The sequence below is a fragment of the Ostrinia furnacalis genome, unplaced genomic scaffold, assembly GCF_004193835.3.
Source record: "Ostrinia furnacalis isolate ACB-3 unplaced genomic scaffold, ASM419383v2 OfSCF1353, whole genome shotgun sequence".
Lineage (NCBI taxonomy): Eukaryota > Metazoa > Arthropoda > Insecta > Lepidoptera > Crambidae > Ostrinia > Ostrinia furnacalis.
The window spans coordinates 173,466-194,732 of record NW_021131592.1 but is presented as its reverse complement, the minus strand read 5'-3'; the positions used below and the strand labels follow the sequence as shown (position 1 = coordinate 194,732).

Sequence of the window (21,267 nt, the reverse complement as noted above, 5' to 3'; positions counted from 1 at the left end):
AACGGTAGATTATATTTGTTAGTTAATATTTCTGCAACATCACTAGAAGGTAATAAAATTGATCGTACAACAAAGTTTTCTTTTATTTACAAAAATATCTTAAATTCTAATTGGCTTATCATTGGGCAATTGGTAACAAAAATAAGTTACTACATTTAATTTTTGAGTTGAAATAATCCGAAACAAGTTTTTATTCGATGTAATATAAGCTAAAGTGCTCTTATAAATTATTTGAGCAATAATACCAAATTCATTTTCAAATATCACTCATACTTCGCGCAAGCACACATTTCACAACATAAAATTTCAATTATTCCTACTACCTAACTACCATAAATTACTAACAATAAACTTACTTATGGATTCCAAAATGGCAGCTTATCTATACGGCCTAAATAATCGTCGATCATTCGGTACGCTTTTATTACCCTGCTTAAGTATCAATAATTTGATAATAATACTTGTATTATATTGAATTACTCTTGAGTCATTCAAATATTTCAATATCACATCATCTAGCAATTTTCATATGCAAAATATCTTAGAAGTAATACCTGTGGTAACACCTACGTAATCCAAACTGTATGATGCAAAGTATGTAAACGATAAATTCAGAAAAATATTTTCTCTTCTCTTTCCAAGAGATTAAACAGTTTTCTTAATATACAACTCAATTTATAGAATCTGAGTCCGTTAAAGTTGACTTCAAATGCTTCATCTCTATTATTATGTCTAACTTAAAACTCCTTTATGTGTATAAATTATCCACCTATTGAAGTAACCTTTGGCATTTACAACACAAAATACACTCGTACACCTTAATTTTCTCAACAACATCATAGCAGCCCCTATAAAATAGAGGTGAAAGGGCCTATGAGTAATTTCATTGGTCTATCACTATCGAAATTTCTTGCCCTCTGTTAAAAGCGCTTTCCCTTTTTTCTTAAAGAGCGCTGTATTTGATACGAAACATTAATAATGGCAGATCGGACAACCTTTTACGTGGTAGAATATTATTCCTCATGTACCAATGTTTACGAGGACTTCTTATCGTCTTTCAAAGGTAGAGTTTCGTCGTCGTAGTGAATCTTCCCTATCAGAACGGGCTCAGCGCCTTTATCTTCATGATTAAGGTCATCTTCGTCGACGTAAGGCATGTCTCTCTTCTGCAACTCCTCAGCCAGGCCCACGAATAGTTGCCTGTGGATTAAGAGGAATATTAACTCACCTATCTCATTTACAAAAGAAAGAAAGAAGTAAGTACCCAGATGGAGTAAAATGAAATTGGCAAAAACTAATTCCTTGATACACAAAACAGAAAACTTTTCAATGTTCATAAACACATAGTTTCAAGGAAATCAAAATCAAAATATTATTCAGTACTGAGGCCCTTACCAGGGCACTTGTACAAGTCCCAAATATGTATATGTTACGGCTAAAGATAGGTGTGAAAATAAACTTAAGATTAGCCGGCTAAACTTAAGTTTAGCTTCGAGAAGCAGCTAAAGTTCGATAACATGTTAGTTTGCGTCATGATATTCCATCTTTAGCCGGCTAATGTGCACATTAGCCAAAACGATACGGCTAAAAATGTATTCGATGGGCGCGCCAGGCCGGCGGAGGGCTTGAGGGGGCGGTGGGGAGACAACGATTAGCTCCATATTATTTAACAATTGTGACTAGACATTGTTTTAAGTAATTAACACTGAAGAAGTTTTATTTTGTTTTATTTTGTAATTTTAAATACCTACCTACAGAAGATTCTGTAATGACCAAATGGTTCCTTATTACTTTATTTTAATGATTAGGTACCTAGATATTGTTTTATGTAATTAATATTTTGTTATTGTAATAATTGTAATTTTGAATACCTACATAGGTACATAAAAGTATGTGTAATGAAAGTGATTATTTTTTAATAAATTTTTCGTGTCAAAATAGTAAACATTATTACATTGTTTCCTTTTCCATTTCCTTCTACATTTTTAGCCAAGGGCCTGCGGTTACACTTAAGTTTAGCCGGCTAAAGATAGAAGAAACTAACATTAACACCTCGTCGAAGATAAACTTAAGTTTAGCCGGCTAATCTTAAGTTTATGTTCACATCTATCTTTAGCCGTAACATATACATATAAATAACTTGCCCTACCACCACTTCATGATAACATAGTGCTGAGAAGAAGTGGCGGAAGAAACTCAGAAAAGATACAGATGTCAGCAAGAAAGACCAAAATAGAAGATCCTAGAAGTTCCAAATACTTACTGGAAGACTATACTGCTCATGTTCTTCGCCAGATAGTAAAGGAACAGCCAGTCCCCGAACTGACAGCCGTTGACGACTCTGATGACGTTGTACGGGTCGAACTTGCCGTTCGTCGCTTGGCGGAACATCATCTCGTTGAACTTCAAGGACCGTCGGTAGAAAAAGTAAGAAGCCGCTCGCCAGATGACAGCTGAGAAACAGTATATATTTATTGAAGTAGTTATGTAAAGGTCGCGGGAAGAGCCTGGATGCGGGCAGCGCAGGACCGTGCATTGTGGGAAACCTTGGAGGAGGCCTTTGTCCAGCAGTGGACGTCATTTGGCTGAAACGAACGAACGAGGTGCCTTCCCAACCCGTCTGGCCAACGTGAGGAGTGTAGGCCAAATCCTCAATTTTATTTTCATTTTGAGAGGGTCGTTCTCCTGCAGTGAAGACTAAAATGACCTTATGATGATGATGATGAGTTATCTAGGTATATCGACGAGTAAAAGTTGGTTCATTTATAGATATTGGAATGGTGATCCAGACATGGTTTAGGACAGTTTATCAGCATCAAAAATGATCTAATTTAAAATAGAATATGATTTTGATTTGACATCGGCCCGATCATTCCATCAAGTGAGATGCTGGTCAAGAGCTTCGTCGTTGGGGATAAAAAATATATTGGAAGTGGTTGATGTTCTTGAACCTTCTACATTCGTTCGTTCGTTTCAGCCAAATGACGTCCACTGCTGGACAAAGGCCTCCTCCAAGGTTTTCCACAATGCCACACCTTCTACATTAAAATGCATTAAATCGAAAATGACCTCTAATTTCTTATTCAACATCTGAAAATTGTAATGATCACAATCGAACAATTCCAGTACAAACAGTAACCACATCAAAACTCACCAAGCACAGACACAATGAAGAGGAACAAGAGCCAGAACCAGAGCACCGTGTAAATCTTCTCATGGATGATGTTGAGCGCCATAACGCACAGCGCGTCGTGCTGCTGGATGGAGCCGCTCGGACCGTACTTGTGGAAGATGCACTTCGTCACCTGCACCAGAAAAAGGTTGGATATCATCCTCTTTTGTTACTTTGATGACAGCTACTGGCCAGTGAAGGGTTAGTTGAGAAAAGGGTATTTCTTCGGAGGCAAAATTTTCGATGTCTTTGGGTATAGTTCTGTAACCAACTAACAAAATGGCATGCAATATTTTTTTCGTATAGCTTAGCTATAGCCCTATCTGGCGCAAATTACATTTTTGACATAATTGCTGTCTTTATACAAAATAAAAATATTTGAAGTGTGATTCTCTGATTCATATGGTGTGTCCGTTAGCCATTTTCCGGAACAAAATGGTTGATGTAGCATTTTCCTTTTGATATATCAATATAAATTAAAATTATTTCGAAAGCTAATGAGTTGTCCTTCTACAAAAAAAATGTGTCATAATTTTAATTAAGTTAGTTTGTTCGCAAAAAAATAAATAAGCAGTGTCCGGCATAAAATACTGATTCATATGGCGTGAGCTGTTCTTGACCATAACTGGTCAGGTTTTAGTCATGAGAGTCTGGTTTCTGGCGTGGAGGCAAGCCCATCTTGCAACGGATGAGCTAGAAGGCAGACGTGGAGCTGGTTGGCTTAGAACCCGGTGTGACGAAGGCAAATACTTGATTCATCTGTGCTTGGTTCAGGTGGCATGCTGATTACAATGCCTACTTTATAAAATTACATTATTGCATTAAAAATCTAATCTGTCTTTCTTGTGATGCTTTTGGGTTATATAATCATGTAGAAAAATGACAACACTGTAGTCTGTATGTATGACGAGTTTTGCTCGATTTTAGGCAAAAAACTGATTTATCTGTGCGTGATTCATATGGTCAGGGCCCTATATGAATCATAAAATAAATTAGTTTTTGGTCTTTCAAGCACCAAAAAAGGGTTTTTTTAACTAAGAATGACATCCCAGACTGCATCTCACTTAAGACCAGGTGCGATTGCGGTCTTGTTATGAATAAAAAAAAACCTTATCATTTTTATGTTAATAATAATTTGTGTTTAAACAGTAATAATAATAATAATAAATAAATAAATAATTCTTTATTTCCACCACAACATTACATGTTCACTATATTGCAATACATAATGAAGTTGAGAGTTGTTAAGTTGAAAATAGGGTAAGTAAACACATAATATTGGAGAGGACTGGAGCCTAAACTAGGAAATTCCTGTATTTCAGGCCTCCAGACTCTCCGCCCGAACCGTGTGTTATTGTTTAATTTTGCTTATAACTAGAATACAAATATAGAAAAAGAAATAAAAATATACCAGAGAATCTAAGATAATCTAAACCTAAGTAACTCAGGAGGTGAGTGTGTGTGTGTGTGTGTGTGTGTGTGTGTGTGTGTGTGTGTGTGTGTGTGTGTGGTGTGTGTGTGTGTGTGTGTGTGTGTGTGTGTGTGTGTGTGTGTGTGTGTGTGTGAGAGAGAGTGTGTGCGAGATGATGAGTGTTGTGTAAGCGTGTAAGTATAGTGTGTGAGTGTGAGATGGATGTGTGCTTCGTGCTGTATAGAATAGTGATTGTTATTGTGTAAGTAGTGCTTCCGTTTGGTGATAATTTAGTTCCAATAAGTAATTACTAAGGATTGTCTTACATTCATATAGGATTTTAGGATATATATTTAGTGCTGTGTTCAATTTATTATACAGAAATTTTTCGAGAAAGGGTGTATGGCGACGAAAGAATGCAGTGTTGTGTTTAGACATAGGACAAACTTTTGGCGGCCTACGACTTGTGGGCTTTTGTGTGGGAGGGTTGTAATTTAGGAATTTGTGCTGTCGTATTGCCACTTGCATGATGAACAACTGTCTCACTGTCATTAGATTCGCATCTTTATAGAGAGTCTCTGTGGGATATAAGAAGGGTTTCCTTAACATGACCTTAATAAGCGATCGTTGTGCCCGTTCGAGTTTTATGATTCTGGTTTTGCATGCACCACCCCAGACAGGTATGCAGTAGGTAAGTACAGATTGGACAAGGGCGTAATAAATAGATTTAAGTAATTTAGGTTTTAGTATGTTTCTAAGTTTCCTGAATAGCCAGATTAACTTCCTTATGCGTGCAGACAAAAGTTCGACTTGTGTATTCCATGATAGTGTTTCGTCTAGCTGTACTCCAAGGTATCTGATGACATTAGTTTTTTGTAAGGGAATGCATGGACATGATGATAGATCGGAACTGTTACATGTATGTAATTTTAGGGGGAATTGGTTTGATTTAGGTTGTGTGGATTTATTAATGGAGAAGGTAATGTATTTTGATTTATTGATATTTAGGGTCAGGAGATTTTTGTCAAGCCAGATTGATGTCTGTAGTAGACCTTGTTCTGCGCATGAGCGTGCCTCCGCCCAAGTCTCCCCCTGAAATACTAGAGCTGTGTCATCGGCGTATGAGATGATTTTGCCATTCTGTGGTATGAATTGACAGAGCTCGTTTATGTAAATCAGGAAGAGGCTTGGGCCCAGAACACTTCCCTGTGGGACACCACAGGTGACAGGGAGGGGACAGCTTACATGGTCACCTATTTTGACTGACTGATATCTGTTGGTAAGGAAACTGCCAAACAGTCTCAGTGGTAATCCACGGATTCCAATCAATTCTAGCTTGTTTAACAGTGTGTTAATTGAGACTGTGTCGAATGCCTTCGCCAGGTCTAGGAAAACCCCAATGCATCGCCTGCCTTTGTCCAGCCCACACACGATATCATTTGTAAGTTCAGCTATTGCGTCTTCTGTGGATTTATTAGCCTGGAAACCATACTGCGAATTAGAGATGATGTTGAAGTCTTTTAAATATTTCATCAGACGTTTATTAATAAGTTTCTCCAGGAGTTTAGACATCACACTAAGCACTGAGATCGGGCGGTAGCTCTCGACACAGTCTCTATTTCCGCCTTTGTGAATCGGATGTATAATAGACCGTTTGAAGCTATCAGGGAAGATTCCATCCCTAAAGCACTGGTTAAATATGTATGCCAAGATTGGGCTTATAGTGTCTTTAACGCATTTCAGGAAGGAAACCGGAATTTGATCCCAACCAGAGGCTGAGTCATTTTTTAGGCTAAGTATCAGGGCTCCAATTTCATATTTGTCCGTTTCTAACAAGACAAAAGAATTCATACGGGGTGAGCTGGTAATTTTGCAATCCGATTGTGTTTGATTACCTTTTGCCAGTATGTGATCAGCTAGTTTTTGACCTATACCGGCAAAGTATTCATTTACTTGGTTCACAGATATTAGGGGGTCATTTTGGTTAATTTTTAAAAGTTCTTCGGCAGGGTTTTTCTTGGCAGTTGTGTTTGTGAATTTTCTTATCTTTTTCCATGTCTCTTTAGGGTTTTTACATTTATCTATTTCAGCACTTTCATATTCCTCTTTTACTTTTTTTATTATGTTGTTGCAATAGTTACGATATCTCCGATAGGAGATTAGCAGAATTTCGTTGTTCGGTGATTCCTTTACTTTTTTATGCAGAGAGTCACGGTGGTGAATACATCTTAATAATCCTTTTGTAAGCCATGGTTTTAAAAGATATTTTCTATTGGGGATCTTACGTGTTGAAGTGTTCGAGTCAAGTACATTTTTTATAATGTTAATCAGGGTGTCAGTAGCTATATTTGGATTGTCAATCTCATAGACTATATTGAGGTTCGTATTATTGGTAAACTCATTTACGCAATTATTTATGTTAAGTATTTTTTTAAATGCTATGTCTGTGTCTCTCTTTTTTATTTTAGCTAGGTTTAATAAGACGGGTGAGTGATCAGTTATAAACGTTTTGATGACTATGATTTGGGCTTTACAATCTGTTTTTAAATTAATATGGTCCAAACAATTTAATTCACGCGTAGGGAGGACATGTGCTGGTAGGAGGCCGTTTTCAGCTAGGAGGTTGAGGTAGGGGTGACTTTTGGGATCATTATTAAAGGGTTTAATGTCGATGTTGATGTCTCCGACTACAACTATGGTTTTATGTACTTTGATAGATTGTAGGTTTGTTTCAAGAGAGTTAAGGAAATTATCAATGTTTCTCTGAGCGGGCGATCTATAAATACCAAGAATTGCCATATTAGAGGTCTTAAGTAGTAGACAATTGGCGTCACAGAAGGCCGGCTCCACCACTGTGTGTTTAATGTTTTTGTGAACGTACATGACAACTCCATCATTTTGATTAAAATTGACAGATGAGTAATACAAATTATAGTTGTCGAGATGGGGGGGAGGTTTGTCTTTAGATAACCAGCATTCGGTGAGAACAATTATGTCACAGTTTACACCTAGGCCTTTGAGGAAGACCAGGAAATAATCGAAGTTACGGTAGATACTTCTGATGTTAAGTGTAATAATATTTAGACCATTTCTATGACATCCAAGTTTATTAAAACAATCTTTAGGTTCCTCCACCGAGGATTCGGATATATTGGTGTTGTCTAAATCACTTTGTATGTTAATGATGTTGTTAGTGTATGTTTTAGCCTCCGATACTATATTATCAGCATCACTAGAGTTACTATTCAACATTAAATAGTGATACAATCAAAGACTAAAAATTAGAAACAAGGTAACAACAATTAATTAAAATTAAAAACAATTAAAAACTATTAGGAGACGATATTAGCAAGTTCACCCTCGTCGAACACTCGCACTGGGGGTGTATTCTCTTCTTTTCTGATGAAGACTTTACCGTAAGAGGTCCAGGTAGCCACTATTTTGTGATTTTTCACGAGTTCTCTTGTCAGGTAATATAATCGACGCGCTTTGGTTGTTAGGGCCTCGGATAAAAACACAGTTTTTTTGGGGCCCGGGATATTGAGAGTCACTGTGTTGAGTTGAGGCTGATTAGCGTGACGCTGTTCCTTATTGTATATTTTGTACTTCTGGACCAAATCCTCTTTCCTAGAAGTAGTAGTGAATTCCACCACTATTGCCTCCGTTTTCGTTCTATATATGTTACGTATCTCGGATTCTTGTAGGGTTGATGTGGAGCCAACGGCGGTGTTTATGTTGATAATAGTGTTGCACAAGGAATGTTTGTCTTCCTGTTCTAGTTTCGGTAGGTTACGCAACTCGATCGAAGTGGACTTAGAATCCTTCTCCAACGCGTCAACTTTTTGTTCAAGGGACTTGATATGGGACTTGAGATCTTTATTCTCGTTTTCCACTGATTCAATTTTATTTACAAGCGTATCGTACTGTGAGGACATAAAGTCCACTGTTTTTCGTATCTCCGTATTTTGTTCAATTAGTGTTTGTATAGACGAGTTTAATGTTGCAAATTTGGCCTCTTGGTGGGATTGAAGTTTTTCAAACATTTGTCTGAACTCGTTTAAATGATCGGCCGAGCATCCGGGCGTGTCCGAGAATTTGCGTTTCGCTCGTTTTGTGATATTCAATAGACTATCGTGTTTCACTGTACCGGTGGATGACAAATTTAGGTCTGAATCGGATCCGTAATGTGTGGGTGAATGCTCAGGGGTGCGGATAGTGTCCACATTAAAACCCTGCGGCGGCGTACGCTGTGTTTTAGGCATAATTTGAGGATAAAATGTTCTTTGTAGGCCTAAATGTAGTCACAGAATAGGCTAGTTGCCTAAAAAAATTTTTTTAGTCCGGAATGTTTAATATCAAAAAATATTGGACACATATATTTTTATTTGTCAATCTAACAAATAATTACATAGTTATGGTGCGTTGAAGTTGCGCACGACGTCACAACGTGCGGCATTTTAAGGCAAGCGTTGACGTCACGGGCCTCTTCTTATGAACTTTGGGGCGCTATAACTCTTTAAATTTTCATTAGTTTGAAAAAGTGAAAAATACGTGTAGTGTATTTTTTGATAAGTTAACTGACGGACTAATTAAAACTCTTGCTTTTTGACCCAGGCAACATCCCCATTGCCGTCGGTAAGCGCTCCGTTTGTAGGGCGGGGCGAACGCAGGCGCACACACTTTACTATTGAGGGAGTGGTCTAGACCGTGTAGATAACAGTTGAAACTATAGCTGTCTCGGTCGTTTGCGGGCGGATCTTGCGCGGGCGCGCATCTGCATTATTCGAAGGGCGGAGTCAGGAGCAAGGATGGCACGGTTAGAATGATATCGCTTTCGCTCGCACAGATATATGTCTCACTCACGCCACTCGTCGAGCTTCAGTGTTCTCTGCGCTCCTGGTAGCTTCGGGTTATAAGCACTCACTATTAATTGATTATTTTATACTATTTTATTTTAATTTATTTTTTGGTGACAAAAACTAGTAGGGGCTCCACAAGAAATACGTCTGAACTCCTCAGAGGTCCGGGAGGGAGAGGAAATAGTGAGGTGAGAAATAGTGAGGGTAAGTTGATAATTTTATCGTATGATGAATATTAACTTACAAGTGGGTAGTTTATTACTAATTGTTAGTGTGCTTAGTGCCACAATTAATGCGAACCATGTCAGATGCCGAAGAATTAATTAGAATTTTGGAAGGCCTTGAAAATGTGGCTGAAGAATTTGAGTCTGACGATGAATTGGAGTTGGACGAAACACAGGTATGTTAGTTTCTAGGTATTTATTTTAGTATTTGACATTCTTCTGAGAGGAACAGTTTCAGGCTTCCTATATTAATTTGTCTTAGTTAAAAACGCTGCGGAATCGAGGGTCGCTGTGTCAAAAAAGTAACAGATACCTACTTATTCTTTTTTTAAGAAATGAAGAAAATAATTTATAGATGCTGCATGATTTCAGAACCACTGAAAATTAAAATTATGAGTGATTAATGTCGTATTATTTTTATTGTTTAAGTACCGGACGACGAAACAATATCAAGGTGGTCAAATGAAGGTAGTGCTCCAACTGTTGAACCGTTTGATGACTTCACTGCTGGTTTCACTCAAGAGTTATAAGGATGCTCTAGTGAACTTGAGTTCTTCGAGCATTTTGCAAATGAAGAATTAATGCGTGAAATCGCGCGGTGTACGAATAGGTACTACCAGTACTATGTTCGACGAGTGAATTTGAGAGAACATTCCAGAAGTCACGATTGGAGTGATGTTGGCGTTAATCATATTTATTTATTTATCGCAGTTTGCATGTTGATATCCAGAAACAAAAGGATTACTATAGAAGAACATTGCTCCACGGACCCGTTGCTACATTCTCCAATTTTTCATAAACTTCTTAGCAGAAATAAATTCTGCCTTATTATGGCAATGATGCATTTCACAGATATATTCGATAATAATGAAAGGCCGAGGCTTCACAAAATTAATTACGTGATTGAACATGCTCGCAATATATTCAAAAAATCTATCACACCATATCAGAAATTGTGTATAGATGAAAGTATAGTCCCATTTAAAGGCCGACTTGTACTGAAACAATACTTACCAAAAAAAAAGAAACCGCTTTGGTATTAAATTGTTTATTTTATGTGACGTGGAAACTAAATTTATAATTGATTTTATTGTGTACTGTGGTGGTGAAACCAGTATCGAAAATATCCCGGATTTGGAAGTCAGCGGGTCGGTAGTATTGACACTTATTAAAGATTACTTGTCCTCTAACCGACATCTTTATACTGATAATTGGTATTCAAGTCCCAATCTTTTTAAGAAATTAATGGAAGAAAATACATATGCTTGCGGTACTGTTAAAAAAAGCAGAAAAGGAATGCCAAAGTTTAAAAAGTTGAAAAAAGGTGAAGTAGAAGCTTTTTATTCGTCTCCGTTGATGGCGTTAAGTTGGCAAGATAAGAAAGCAGTGACAATGATCAGTACCATGCATGACGCGAGTGTGGTACCTTCCGAAAAAGAAGACAGAGCAACAGGTTTGCCCATATTAAAACCTGCGTGCGTACTTGATTATACTAAAAATATGGGTATAATAGATACCGCGGACATGTTGATTAGTTCATTGACCTGCATTAGAAAAACCAGGAGATGGTACCTTAAACTTGCACTACGTGTTATGGATATGCATATTTTAAATGCATATTACGCATATAAATATATTAAAGGTTGTCCTCAAAAGGCTTTTGGTGAATTTCAGCTTGAATTAATTAGACAAATTATTACTAAAAATAGATTACTCGACTATCAGCCAGTTCCTTCGACATCACGCCTTGTGCATAATAGTCCATGTCGCTTTTTATCTCCAGATGCATTGAAACATTTTCCAGTAAGAATACCCAATGGAAAAGTCCAGCGCTGCAAAATGTGTGCACTTAATAGAGTTAGAAAAGAAACAAGATTTATGTGTAAGGAGTGCAATGTGTTTCTTTGTGTTGGTACATGTAGTATTAAGTATCACAGTAAATAAAAAAATTATTATTGATTCAGTAATTGTTTTATTTCTTAAATATAANCTGACCACACCAGCCTGGCCACACCAGCGCCAGGCCCACCATCAGCCTGACCATACCAGCCTGGCCACAGCAGCGCCAGGCCCACCATCAGCCTGACCATACCAGCCTGGCCACACCAGCGCCAGACCCACCATCAGCCTGACCATTAGCCAGGCCACACCAGTGCCAGGCCCAACATCAGTCTGACCTCACCAGCCTGGCCACACCAGCGCCAGGCCCACCATCAGCCTGACTACATCAGCCTGGCCACACCAGTGCCAGGCCTCACCAGCGCCAGGCCCGCGAGCATCCTGGCATCACCATGAGCCAGGCCCGCGAGCTGCCTGGTCAGTCAACCAGCCAGGTGGACACCATGTGGACAGCCAACCAAAGGTCCACCACCTGGGTCATCAACTACTCATGGAGTCACCGGTCTACGGTCATCGGGCAGCAGGGCAGCCACGTGCAGCATTCTCCGCGCCTTCTTCTTCTGCGAGGTGCCAATATGTACGAGCACGATCGTACATCCTGCTGCACCGTCAGCATCGACCGCCGGGCGACCCATGAACCCTCAGCGTGCACCGTCGGCACTCTACACCGACGGCACACTAACAAATACCTTTAAATGTGTACAAACAATAAACCATGTATAAATAGCATAACATAATACTAATAAACCAGATATCAACCGTCCGTCGTTGTGTCTCATTTCCCCCCGCTGCGGCCAAGACACCCTTAGCCGTCGCTATGATCAGTCCGGTGAGTCTGCCGGGCTGGCAGCGGGTCCCCGCCGCCTACCTGCCGTCCTAACGCTGCTGCCCTGGGCGACCTGGGCACAGCTTCCTTCCTATCACACCTTATTATGTCTAAGTATTTATTGTTAGGCAGGGCTAGGGCTCTAGGGACTTAGTGTCTTAGGGAATAGGGACTCTAGGCTCACTAGGGAGTTAGTTCCCTTCCTGACCGCATATCCCGGGCACGGGAGCGGTGCCTTACAACCACTGCCTCCCGCCCGTACAATTGCCATATTAGAGGTCTTAAGTAGTAACAAGTCTTAAGTGTAAATAAGTAGTATATCCGTTAAGCTAGCAACCATAACACAAGCAAATTCGTTGCTTATTTTGTAGCTAAATGGCGCTGTATGAAATTGCCCAACGATTTATTTACTTTTATTATTATTTCAGCTACACTTATGGCGTCCATAGCACATAATAATATACTGCTGAGCATAGGCCTCCAATGATTTCGAGATTAACTGATTGCCATTGCTACAACCTCTATAAGCTCATCTCACCTTCTTCACCTTGTAGGTGGACGTCTTAACAACAATAGCTTGGATAAGTGATACAGCTCAGTAGAGTCATCTAAAATACCTTAGTGCCATAAGATAAAGGTCTACATCCAGTGTGTGTTTATCAGTGATGACAAATTGTACTGAAAAGCGGCCTCTCACTGTAGGCTTACGAACCACAAAGTTGCATAGTGTACTATGGAGTGGACTATGCTTGTTTTTTTATGCAATCGAATCTGTAATGAGGAGATCCGTAAACGATCTAAAGTCGCATGGTGGCATAGTCCGATGTTTTAGCAAGCTGAAGTGATAATGGGCAGGACACATAGTATACAGAAATGATGGCTGATGGGATAGCACGTTTCTGGAGTGGAAGCTACGTGCCGGAAAGCTCAGTGTAGAACCTCCTCCCACAGGAAGGCGCAGGATGCAGGCCGCTACCAACCGGTCATTATGGAAATCATTGGGAGAGGCTTATGTTCAGTTGAAATTATTATGATGATGACAAAATATTATGGATGGTATACTAAAGTTTCAAAAAAATGTTTTTTTATGAATTATTGTGGAATCGTTGCATTTTTTCATAACAACAGATCATTGTTTTTGTTATAATAAGATTATTTTCTTAATTTAGAGCCAATTGTACATAAATATCATAAATTTTATTTCTGTTTTTGATTAATATGTAACAAATTCTGATTCATATGGGCACAAAATATTTGAACGTCGATATCTTGAAAACTACTTTACAAAAACGAGTCCCTTATCCAAATATATGTTATTGGGTGTACCTATTTTCATATGAGTCTATGTTACAAACCTAAAATTGAATTTGAAATTTGTCCATATGAATCAGCCGAAGAATGCGATTTCGAAGAAGTGCCCAAAACATAGCTATGATTGGGACTTTTCTGCCCTTCTAGTTAAATCATTAAATTAGTATGAAAATCTGTTCAACTTGTTTTATAACCATTTTAAGAACAATAAAGCAAATATTTTTACGTCCATATAATAATATCATGAACGTTTTAAGCATTAGAATAGTGTTAACTATGCTTTTCACATCAGCATCAATTAATAAAGGAATTGACGCCTAACGGACTGCATATCAATCAAGCTAAAATTAAATATTGTAGCATCTTATGTAAATACTCGTATAGGGTCGATTTTGCTATAAAAAATACTTCTTCTACTGTAGATATTCAATACCGTAGAAAAGTCAAACCTTCGGGAATACAGTCTCCAACGGGTCAGCAATATCGTCCCACCGCTTGAACTGCAGCACCCTAGGCCCGAGGTCCATGAAGTGCCCGTTGAGGAACACGTTGATGATCCAGATCTGGAACATGACGTGCAGCATGTTGGTGATCTCCATCGCCACCAGCCACGTGGACCAGGTGCGGGTTATCCTTAATCTGAAAATATTTGCTATTCAGGAGTGCGTATTTTTTGCCAGTTATAATGCCATCCGCACTCAAAAACTCAACTCCACGAGTGCACAAGAAAGGCTGCGATGCAGGAGGAATGGCGACGGATTGTAAAGCTTGCCACCAATCGAGGTGTGACGATCACGACGAAGAAGAAGAAGATAATGTCATCACAAATTCTGCATGGCTTCTGATAGCTAATTACTCTGTTCAATGTTGGACAATCTGGACACAAAGCCTCAGCACCATTTCCTTCTTAACATTTAACTATTGCCAGCTATCTTCTTGAAGTCATCGGTCCATTGAGCAGAGGAGAAGACGCACTACGTTTGTCGAGACGAAGTCTTCAGGAATGTGACCCGAAAGATGTCAAAGAAGTTCTCGGAGTTTCTGTACATATATTGGGTATTGAAGACACATGAACTCTATAACGCGAACGTTATAACGGGTCACATTTTACACTCACCTCAGTAAAATATCCTTCCTAATCACGTTGATTTTGTTGTCAAGAGTAGCCTTTGATGGCACAGTCTGTCCTTGCACAGTGATGTCCGACTCTTGCTCAAGAGCCAAAGCTGCAAACTGCAGTCCATCTACTAGAGCCTTTATTCGTCCACCTGTTAAGAAACAAAGATGGATTTTTTAACATAATTAATTATGCACGATTCATTTTCCTGTGTTAAATTGAAAAGTTATCTCAATTTTTGTTTATTTAATTGGCTCTCATTTGATAAGTACTGTAACTGCTGTAGCACACAGACTGACAGATGATCATTGTTATCTTTATTGCGAGTGCATAACCTTAATGCATGCTATGGCCGGGTTATCTGCATTATTTCAAGCCAACAGCCAGATAAGATAAATGCCTTTAAACTACAGTACACATTTGTAAAATTTTGAAGTGGCTCTATATTTTTAAATGAGTATTTATTTTAAATATCTACCTACACAACTAGTAGCTAATTAGTTAGCTTAAACATGTTTAGGTAATACAGTGGTTTTACCTTCTAAGATTCGAACCAGAATCGAAAGAGTCCCATGCTGAACTCCATAGGCGTCCTTTACATCGAATTGGCCACTGATAATATTTACAAATTATCAAAAACAGATTATTACGTCAATTTAGTGAAAAGAAGACGAACCTTCCTTCTTCTTCCAAATATAATGCGGCATGTAGAAGCATATCGACTGGATGAACAGCACGAACGGAACCCACTGGTAGTAGGTGTGGTGCAGGATCTTATCGTCGCCTGACATGGGCCCCACTCCTGGGTGTGGAAGGAACCCAGACTGCAGCAGGCTCTCGTTGTAATGCCGCACCTGGTGTTATAGAAGAGTTACAGATGTGTTGTAAAGGCAATGACGTAATACAACAGTACGGGTGTCAGACTGGCCGACTCGAAATCCGAATGTGCATGTGGATTGTGTGATCCTTGCTTCAATCTTAACAAAAATCGAGGAAGTTTTAGTTAAAATACGCTGGTTCGAACCTCGTCCGATGGACTATTGATGATGAACCTACACCTAACAAACGCACGGAAAGCGTAGCGTGGGACGTCCACCTACAAGGTGGACCGACGACATCGTAAAGATAGCGGGGAAGCGCTGGACGCAGGCCGCTACCAATCGATCAACATGGAAAGCATTGGGGGAGGCCTATGTTCAGCAGTGGACGTCCTATGGCTGAAATGATGATGATGATGATGACACCTAACAAAGGCATACTTATTTATTTGACGTAACATAGTTTTCTAAAGAACACGCACTTAGCGCCCAAACTGCAGCAGATTCTAGTTGCAATGCCGCAACTAGTGGCCAGGACAGTTACCTACCCATATTAGTTGCCACTATAGAGGCTATAGCTTTATAGGGGGCATAATTAAAAGTGACTTTTGGACTGCAGACGGCTCTTGTTAATACCTGTTACGTTTCACCCTCTTCAAAACGATTAATGGAGGATTAGTATCTCATATTTCTATCTTTATCTTCTTAATTTATCTTTTAGTGCTTTTATATTTTATTATTCGTACATAGTTACTTTCGTAAAATAGTGTAATAAATAAGGAAACAAACATTTATCAATCCGGGTGCACGATTACGTTGGGATAATTATGACATTAATTAATACCGTTAAATATTAAATTAATGTTGCAATATTTATATAAATAATATAATTAACTGATAATACTCAGACTGACTGTTAATTTCAAAATGATTTATGCAGTGGTGAAACCACAATAATAGGTAATTGTAATTAATTTTTATTTCAATAAACACTGCTATTATTCATAGGTGATTCTCGTAGCAACTAACACTTAATTTATTTGCCAGTTTCATATTTAATCTGTTTTATTTTTATTTATCAACATTTATGCCCGTTTTCACCATCAATCCCTAGTTTTTAAATAAACCTTATGAAATAAAATTCATTCATATAAGGTGTTACCATTGGGGTCACTTAAAAATTAGGGATTGATGGTGAAAATGGGCATCAGACTATTAAGGGTGCCTTCAAATTAGAGTGGCGCTACAATTGCGCTTGAGAAATTGTAAGAAAACTAGCAGTGGGCGGAAAACGCACCACAGTGACACCACTCTAGCGCTTCCTCACGCCTCTAAGTTACACTATTAGTACTCGTAAGAACACTTACAATCGTAAACGTAGCCATGAAGAAGCAGTAAGTCTGAATCACATTGGGCGGCACTCCCTGATCCGACAGGCACCTGATGTGGTCCCCAAAGTATTCCCTGGCGCAGACCAGGATGACGAAGGCGAGGAGCATGGTGACCGTCATCTGGTAGTGCAGCTTGAACGCGAAGTTCTCGATGATCGGCTTCTTATAGCTGAACCTCATTCGAGGCGTCAGCGTGTTGAAGGTCGCCACCAGCATCTTGCGGCCGCCACTAAAACAAGTATAAGTTAAGGCTGGGTTGCACCACCTAACTATAACCGTAACTTTGACGTTATCCGGTGTTTTTGTATGAAGTTTGACAGATTTTAGCCGTTTTTCAAAGTTAAAGTAAGATGTTGCAACACAGCCTTAGGCTTGCCCCATCTTATTTTGAACAAACGTCAAAAGTCTGTCACACTCCATACAAAAACACCGGTTATGGTTATAGCCACGGTTAAAATATAAGCCGAAGATCATCACTTAGTAAGATCTTGATTAAAGGAGCTTTCAACTAAGAAGTTGGCACACGGAAAATTGTATGAGAACTGCGTTGGAATAAAAATGACAATCACCAAGAATTTAATGCGGTCTTGCGAACACACTACTGACGTCCTGATCAAAATTTCTAATTTGAAAGTCCTGAGAATCGATTTAAAGTCAACTGTAGATTAAGTCCTTTGATTGCTCTAAGTGTTATTATTGATCACAAATAAAACCCAACCAATGAATGAACTTTGAATTTAGGCGATAGTCCCCTTGAAATAAATATTTGCTTACTGATAGCTAATTGGCTCTCTCAAGTATTTTCAACTTATCTTGTAAGCTATGAGATGCATTCTACGAATAACTCTACATGATATAAAATCCTTCAATACTCGGGATAGGAGTTAAGTTGTCATTCTTTACAATAATAAAGAGATGTATTCCACTTTGATCACCTAGATTTGATCAACTAGGTGATCAAAGTGGACTCCTGGCAAGGACTTTTATCCATGGGTGATCAAAAGACACAAAAATGTCGGCTGGAGTCCACTTTGATCATCTGAGCGATATTATATTGTTTTAAACTTTCATGGTCACTATCATAATTATTATTATTTCTGCCCATAACATCTCACCGGCAAGTTTTCCTCAGTTACTCCGTGACCATGGTGCTTGCAACAGTGCCGAAATATCGGAAACTAAAAAATAAGGTACATGGTAGTAATCCCGTCAGTAATAATAATTATCTGAGCGATCAAATCCAGGTGACTTTAATCACTACAAAATTTTGCAGGAATAGCACAAAATTTCGCATAATTCTATTATCAGTGTACAATTCATCGTAGATCTTACCCAGATATAAGTCCTACCTACCCACAGTGATACCAGTAAGATCAAAGTCTCGATATGACCTGATAAAGTACTTAGATATCCATCGATGGATATTAAACTTCGATAATTTATTGATCGAGGATGTGATACTGAATTAGAATTGAGCGGGCGTTAATAAAAGGAAAAGGTTTCGCAATGAAATATTAAGTAATTCATTACTACAGTGGGCCACAGTTCCAGCTACCCATTTCCGTTTTTTCTCTCGCTTTCATCAAATGGGGATTCTCCAATGACATTTTACCAACTCATTGCAAATCTTTTCATCAATTCAATGCAACTGAAAATTTTCTTTTTTTTAAATATGGGAAGTTTTGAATTAAGTCGCTTTCAAACTAGTTATTGTATTATTATTTCATTAAATTACTTGTATGGCGTAAGAATATAAATCTATTAAATGAACAATCTGATATAATTAATTAAACAAATACTCTCTGTTAACGCTAGCTACAGTAAGTTATTGAATAGCAAGTAGATAACATTAAAACCCTATATGCACATAGTAACGATAACAATAAATGAATAATAAGCTCTACATTATCAAAAATGGAGTTAATCGTTTTAATTTAACCGTAATCGAAGTATGTACAAATTACCTTTTTTTGTCGGGAAAAAATGCATGAAATTGCATAGGTACCTACCCTGCAGGATAGGTTATGTGGGGCTCATAAAGTCAAAAGGACAAGGCAAACCCACTAAATAAAACGACCGCGGTGCTCACATCATTTTTAGGGGAAAACTCAGGATGAAATAATTTAGACAGTGAACTTTAGCTAAAAGCTTTGCAAGTTTAAATAGTAAGTTAGGACTCTTGCGTACAGTTGGTGCAATAAGCAAAAGTACTATGACCACTACAAGGATTTCTGATCCAAAAATTGCGGTAAAACAATATCAGAAAAGCTTTTAAACAAAAGATTTAAAAAGTTTTGTCTATGAAAAATACTTCAAAACTAAGGTAGCAAAACTTTCATATTTTTCACTGAAAATGCATTAACTAAATTTATTTAACGCGATAATAATCCACATACTTAACACAAATGATTTTGTAAAATACACAGATTTAAAAATTCGAATCCAGTTTTGTCAACATTATTTATACACATTAATCTTATTTCATTCATAACCCCAATCAATTGACAAAACAAACATAGATAAATAATCACACTGCACAAATTCAAGTAATTCACCTCACAAAAACGAATATTTTGACCTAATTTGAACCAAAAATCAGTTAAAATCCACTCACCTACGTCTTTTACGAGAAAAAGGAACTTGTCTATGCACAAAACCTAAAAAACTATTGTCGATTGATGGCCAAATATTACACTGGCGTGAAGACTGCGCGTGAGCAAGCCTGCTGCTATCAAGTGATAAGATATGAGTTAAAAACGATAAAGCGACTCAGCTTTATTGTTTCACACTTGACGTGATGCGATAGACGAGTGGTCAAATAGACGGGGGTATGCTAAGGCTCTGGTTGCGATAAGGATTGGCTGAATCAGGCTGTATTTGTAATTGTTTTGAAGATTCAAGTTGCATTTCAGTACGACACATAGGTCTGACGCAGAATGTGCACTTCACAAAATGTGCATTTGTGAAATGCAGGAGCATTTCTTTTGTGATAAATGCACATTATTAAGTATTTCACAAAAAAAACGTTTTTATTTATTTCAAGTCATTAAATAACTTACCTAAGACTTTAAATAATGTTAACTTGAAGTTATGGGTCTCACATCACAATTCGGAATAGGCGGAACGTTGGGATAAGAGTTCAATTATGAAACTCTCTCTTAACCACGTGCTCTAATATGTCTTTATGCATTTATGCATAATATAAAAAAATACGAACAGAGCTGGCTCTAAAAATAATTTCACACTATTTTTAATTACTAAAATGTAATTACTGCGTGTAGAATTTCGTAACACATAACAAGTAGCCTAAATATTACAAAATATTAAATCTGATCAAATCCATTAATCACGTAGTAATCCAGTTTTAATCCATGGGGATTTAACTGGCAAGCGTGATTTGATATTAGGGTTTCTGCTCGAGCTTTCTCGAACTCGAGAAAACTCGAGAAATTTGGCTTCATTCGAGACGAGAAAAAAATTACCGAAGCTCGAGAATTCTCGAGTTTCGAATTTGAAGCTTTAATATTCTTGAAAGCCTATTTTCTTAGACAAAAGTAAGTTTTTAATTATTTAATAGGTTAACGTTGCGTTTAGACTGGCCTAGTCTTTCCTTTTTTTAACTAATTTGATTTGCAAGTAATGATAATAATGTTCACCTACGAGTATGCTATATTTCATTGTGTTTGTATAACTGACTGATTTAAAGACTGATTTTTTTTTGTTAACTATCTGTTAGTTTAGGTACTCTTAAAATACGTTTATTCAAGTCGTTATCTTTAAGTTTAAAAATTAATTAAAAGTTTTTTTTTGGTTTGTAAATGTACGTTTATTATCGTAGTTTTTCAATTAATTTGGACTTGTGTTCTTTGGAAAACAAGTGATTCAATTGGAGCTCCAGATATTTATGGTTATTAATCCTTAAAGTACACGCGACTTAATGACTTTAGTTCCTTTAGTTATTTACTAAGTTATAATTATTATCCTACTAATATTATAAATGCGAAAGTTTGTGTGGATGTCTGTTACTCTTTCACGCAAAAACTACTGAACGGATTTTGTTGAAACTTTACGGTATTATTGATTATAACCCAGACACATTATAACATTAATAAAAACCCGTGTTTTTATTAAACTTCAACCGATTTCAACAGTTTTAATTAAAAGACTCGAGACCCGAGAAAACTCGAGACTTTGGCCTCGAGAATTCCCGAAACTCGAGAAAAAAAATAAGTCGAGAAA

At 37.8% G+C, this 21,267-nt stretch overlaps 2 protein-coding genes across 3 annotated transcripts; both read right to left on the bottom strand.

The window, feature by feature from the left end:
* Positions 1-667: 667 nt before the first annotated feature.
* On the bottom strand, positions 668-19,755 carry Inx7 (innexin 7). Of its 2 annotated transcripts, none has more exons than XM_028304041.1 (8): positions 19,643-19,755; positions 17,005-17,257; positions 15,496-15,673; positions 14,820-14,970; positions 14,152-14,341; positions 3,155-3,305; positions 2,264-2,453; positions 668-1,200 (listed from the first exon to the last, which is right to left on the bottom strand). In XM_028304041.1, exons 2-8 carry the CDS (start codon positions 17,242-17,244, stop codon positions 1,035-1,037), a joined length of 1,266 nt encoding a protein of 421 aa, XP_028159842.1. In that variant the 5' UTR covers positions 17,245-17,257; positions 19,643-19,755; the 3' UTR covers positions 668-1,034. The 2 variants fall into 2 exon arrangements, with proteins under 2 accessions (XP_028159842.1, XP_028159843.1); XM_028304042.1 differs by lacking the exon at positions 19,643-19,755 and adding an exon at positions 17,598-17,702.
* LOC114352433 (uncharacterized) lies at positions 7,901-9,590 on the bottom strand. The gene is made up of 2 exons (XM_028304045.1): positions 9,211-9,590; positions 7,901-8,893 (listed from the first exon to the last, which is right to left on the bottom strand). The coding sequence occupies exon 2, from the start codon at positions 8,843-8,845 to the stop codon at positions 7,916-7,918; it is 930 nt and encodes a 309-aa protein (XP_028159846.1). The 5' UTR covers positions 8,846-8,893; positions 9,211-9,590; the 3' UTR covers positions 7,901-7,915.
* Positions 19,756-21,267: the final 1,512 nt, after the last annotated feature.